General features: G+C 56.4%; 1 protein-coding gene across 1 annotated transcript; it reads right to left on the minus strand.

The window, feature by feature from the left end:
• Positions 1–1,873: 1,873 nt before the first annotated feature.
• On the minus strand, positions 1,874–4,524 carry NCR3 (natural cytotoxicity triggering receptor 3). Its single transcript, XM_006772813.2, has 3 exons — positions 3,795–4,524; positions 2,371–2,715; positions 1,874–2,219 (listed from the first exon to the last, which is right to left on the minus strand). Exons 1-3 carry the CDS (start codon positions 3,847–3,849, stop codon positions 1,936–1,938), a joined length of 684 nt encoding a protein of 227 aa, XP_006772876.1. The 5' UTR covers positions 3,850–4,524; the 3' UTR covers positions 1,874–1,935.

Here is a 4,524-nt window from a genome sequence, read left to right on the forward strand (position 1 = left end):
AGGGGGAGGGAGGGAGAGGGGACTGAGGAAGTAATGTAGAAAGTGGGTGGGGCGGAGCTCACAGGGAAGGATGGGAGAGGCCCTGTGACCCCTGCCAGCCTGTGTGCTGCCCGGCCCAGGCCCAGGCCCAGCTCCCTGAGCAGGAGCAGGAGCAGGAGCTCCACTACGCATCTCTGCAGCGGCTGCCCTGCAGGGAGCCGCCTGGCCATGGCCACCAGGAAAGGGAAGACTCCTTGCAGGACCCCAGCACCGACTACACCTGTGTTGCTGACAAGAAGCCCACCTGAGCACCCGCCCCCAGCCCTAGTGCATCCTGTGGCTCACCCAGTAAACACCTTGGTCTCAAACTTCCTGTGTCTCAGAGTTCTCAATCCATCTCAAGCCCCTCAACACTGCCACCATCAAACTTAAGTCACTTCCCTTCCCACCCACTCTGGGGTCAAGTAGTGATTTCTTGGCTAAAGAAGGGTGTAGGGACCCAAGCTCATCTGAAGGCTCGAAAAGAATACAGTAGTCCCCCCTTACCCACGGTTTCACTTTGAAACAGTGGAAACACTGGTCCAGTTACCCCTAGTCAGAAAATAGTAAACGGAAAGTTCCAGAAATAAACAATTCCTAAGTTTTAAATTGCGCACCATTCTGAGCAGCGTGATGAAATCTCTATCCCGCTCCATCCTGCCCGGGGCATGGCTTATCTGTTTGTCCAGTGAACCCACCCTGGATATGCTACCTGGCCTAGTCACTTAGTAGCCAGCCAGGTTGCAAGATGGGCAGTCGAGGTATCACTGCGCTTGTGTTCACGTCACCCTATTGCAGGCCAGTGCCCATGTCATTCACCTCACTTCATCCATCACACTGTATCCTCTCATGTCACAGGAAGCAGGGTGAGTATAGGAAAAGAAGATATCTTGAGAGACAGAGAAACCACAGTCATATCATTTATATTATAGTACTAGAGACTTGGTGCATGAAATTCGTGCACAGGTGTGGTCCCTAGGCCTGGCTGGCAATAGAAGCATGAGTGTCTGGTGTGGAAGGGCAGGTCCCAGCTGACCTCTGGGCCCTGGGCAGCAACCTGAGCCCCCAGGGCCCCGAGCACCCCCCCTCTGCCCGAGTCATTGGACCCCCGCCCGACTCTCTCAGCACTTGGGAGCCAGGCAGCGGCGTCACCACCACCGCCGCTGGTCGCCATCTACAGGGCGATGGGGCCCCACCCACCTTGGCCTGGCGCCACCCGCTCACCTGCTCCACCATCCTGCTGTGTCTGGCTGTTGCCTGGGCTCATTGGGGCCAGCAGCACCTCCACTGCTGCCCGCTGCCCACTATGTTCCAGGCCATTCCCTGGTGGTCAGCACATGTCATAGCAAGCAATAGAACTCCTGGTCGAACTCCCGGTCAAGGGGACAATTTGCATATTAGGCTTTTATTATATAGGATATTGTTAAAATCGTCCTATTTTATCATCTTTGTTGATCTCTTACCATGCCTAATTTATAAATTAAACTTCATCATAGGCATGTATGTACAGGAAACAACCACAGTATATAGAGGGCTCAGTTCTGTCCCTGGTCTCAGCATCCATGAGGAGTCTTGGAAGATAGCCCCCCATGGGGGGAGACTATTGTCTTAGTGGGCAGTTGACAATTGGACCAATCAGATTTGATATCCCTCATTTCTCCGCCTCCTGGGCTGGGAGGGCTGGGTCACTTCCTGTTGAGCCCCAGGCTGGGGGAAGGGGGGTCCTCCAGGCACAACTGCTGGGAAGCTCCCTCCTTGGACATTCCCAGGCCAGGCTTAGCAGAAAGGAGAACCCGGAGAGGGGCACACTGGGGTCTTGGGGGACGGGGAAGGAAACACAGAGGCTCACTGGAAGTTAGTGGTGGGGCCGATTTATTGGGGTCTCCTGAAGAGTGCTGGGGTCACTGGGGTCTGGAATCACTCATCAGAGGCATCCGAGAGGCGGCAGTGTCCCCAGGTGGCAGTGGCCTGGCAGGGAGGTGGCTGAGTCCCTGGTGCTGCGAGGCTCTTCTCGCCTTGGCCTCTGTCTCCCCGCTCCAGCGCGCTCGCTGCTCCACCTTCTCTTAGGCCATTGTCATGGCTCCATGACGCACACTTCCCTTGGTAATAGATGGTGCTGCCCATGGCCACGGAGAGAAAGCTGAAGGCATAGAATCCAGCCCGAAGGAGGAGGGCTGCGAGGGGCCCTGGCCCAGGAGGTCCTGCATGTGGGTGGTGGAGAAGGGCTTGGTCAGGGGACTGGGGAAGAGGTGTGTGCCGCGGGAGGGACAGCAGCGGGCGCCTTGGGGAAGGACTCTCAACTTCAGGGAAAGTGGAGCCTCCAGCCAACGGGTGGGGGGGGGGGGGGCTCACCTTTCTCCACCACCAGCAGAGTCCCGTTCCCTGTCCCGACACCCAGGCCCAGCACCTCCACCCGGCACACATAGACGCCGGCATCTGGGCCTCTGGTATCCCAGATGTGCAGCTCCGCCTGGTGGTCACAGAGGAAGCGGGAAGAGGCGAGAGGGGCCAGGCGGCCCCTGAACTCTGGGGTCCCATTCCTCACTTCCTTCCCCGGGGCCACCATGTCCCGATACCATGTGACAGAGCCAATGGCCAATGTCCCTTGGCTAGCATTGAAGGAGCAGGGCACGAGGGCAGCAGCACCCTCCTGGGCATGGACCTCAGGGGGCTGGGACACCCAGAGAGCACAGGATCCTAGGGGCAGAGAGAAGACCCAGGTAAACGCCTCCCCCAATAACCCACCCGAGGAGAAAAGACAAGAGAGCTCACCGAGGACTGTCCCAGCTTGCGGGTGCCTCGTTAACCCCTTTCCTCCTTACCAATCTAATCGTTAATATTGCTTATTAAACCCTTTTCTAATTCTCTCCTATACCAGCCCTCACCTGCCTCTCATTGTGTTCCAGCGGCACTCACCAGCAGCGTCTTGCTGAAGCTTACCCGGCAACAGTGACATGGGAGCTCACTGGCGAACAGGCTGCCAGTTAACTGGTGTCATTGATCACATCTGTCCAGGCACTATGCCCGCTGGTGGGCCCGCCGCCGCCACCTTGCTGCTTTGTGTTTTGCTAAAGAGCATCAAGTACTTAAATCTCCAGGTGAAGACCTGGCTGTCATTGATTGAGATCCCACTTAACTGATCGAAATGGATGAATTAAACCCATTCTTGAAATCCCTGATTAAATTCTCGAGTTAGTGACATTTACCAGGCATTCTTCTATTTCAGTGGTTCTCACACTTGGGAACTCATGGGTAGCACCTAACGTCTTTGTTGAACTGGTCCCTGGGCCCCACCCCGGACACTTTTATTCGGTGGGTCTGGAGGGGGTCTGGCTGGTCTGAATCTACAGGTCTGAGTCCAGGAATATGTCTGACAGGGAAGGTCTCTCAGTGAATTAAAATCAGTTCCACTAGGAAACTTAGATTTAATTAGGTCTCCCAAACTCCTAATTATATCTACACCAAGATATAAACTCATCAAATTAAAACTGGCCCCTTTAAAGAAATTGACTACTTCAAGCCAATTTTGCTGGTTCTTTCAACTTTATCTTATTAGGAAGGTGGCTGGGAAGAAAGGTGCTCTGGGTGGAGGCTGGGCGTGCCCGTGACCGTGCCCGCAGGCAACATGGAGGGAACCGAGCGGGGAGTTCCGGTGTCATCTCCCGTCAGGGGTCCCATCAGCCCCCACCAAGCCTGCTCTCCAGACATCTCTATCGAGCTCCCCGGCCCCTCCTCCTGGCCCACACCCCTCAGGGTCCCGGGAGGAAGCCCGTCACCTGGATGGAGTACGATGAAGACGAGCAGCAGTGTCCGGGCCATGTGGGAGGGCATTCCAGCTGACGAGGGGACCTGAGCAGCCAGGCTGGCCCAGGAACGACCCTCGCTGAGCAGGTCTTGGTCCCCAAATGCCGGTGGACTTTCTAGGACACATAGGACTCACACGTCATCTGCCAGGGACCTCCGCCTCCTGGCACCTTGGGCATGGAAGGCATGGCTGAAAAAGGCTTCTGTGGACGGTGAGATCGTGTCACAGGAGGTGGCTAGTGTTAGAGGCGGAGTGGAGGCCGAGGTGTCTGCAAAGCCAGGGTAGGTGGGTGAGACCAGGATGTGGTTCCCCCAGCTTCCGATGTTCAAGAAGACCAGCCCTTAACCTGGAAGACCTCCGGGAGCCCTCTTGGGCCCAGAGTGAACCTGCTTTCCCACCTGTTGGCTCCTCAGTGCCCAGGCCCACCCATCCATTTCTTCCCCTGGAATCCGGCCCTCCCAGGGGCAGCTCTGGAGATTGTATAATTGAGGGGATGAGAAGAAGCGAGCTGATTGGGGTGGTGACAGGGTTTGCTCGGGGCTTGCTTCCTGTTTAACTGAGACCTGCCAGGTTTGGCGGGGTGAGTCAGCTGATGGAGAAGTCTGAACCCTTCATATTCAAGTCTCCGTGGAAGGAGTCCAGCTCGCTGGGGTCGGCTTCACCCACGACGTTCTGTGTGGACTGCCCACCACCGGTACCTT

Source organism: Myotis davidii, unplaced genomic scaffold (assembly GCF_000327345.1).
Source record: "Myotis davidii unplaced genomic scaffold, ASM32734v1 scaffold1006, whole genome shotgun sequence".
Lineage (NCBI taxonomy): Eukaryota > Metazoa > Chordata > Mammalia > Chiroptera > Vespertilionidae > Myotis > Myotis davidii.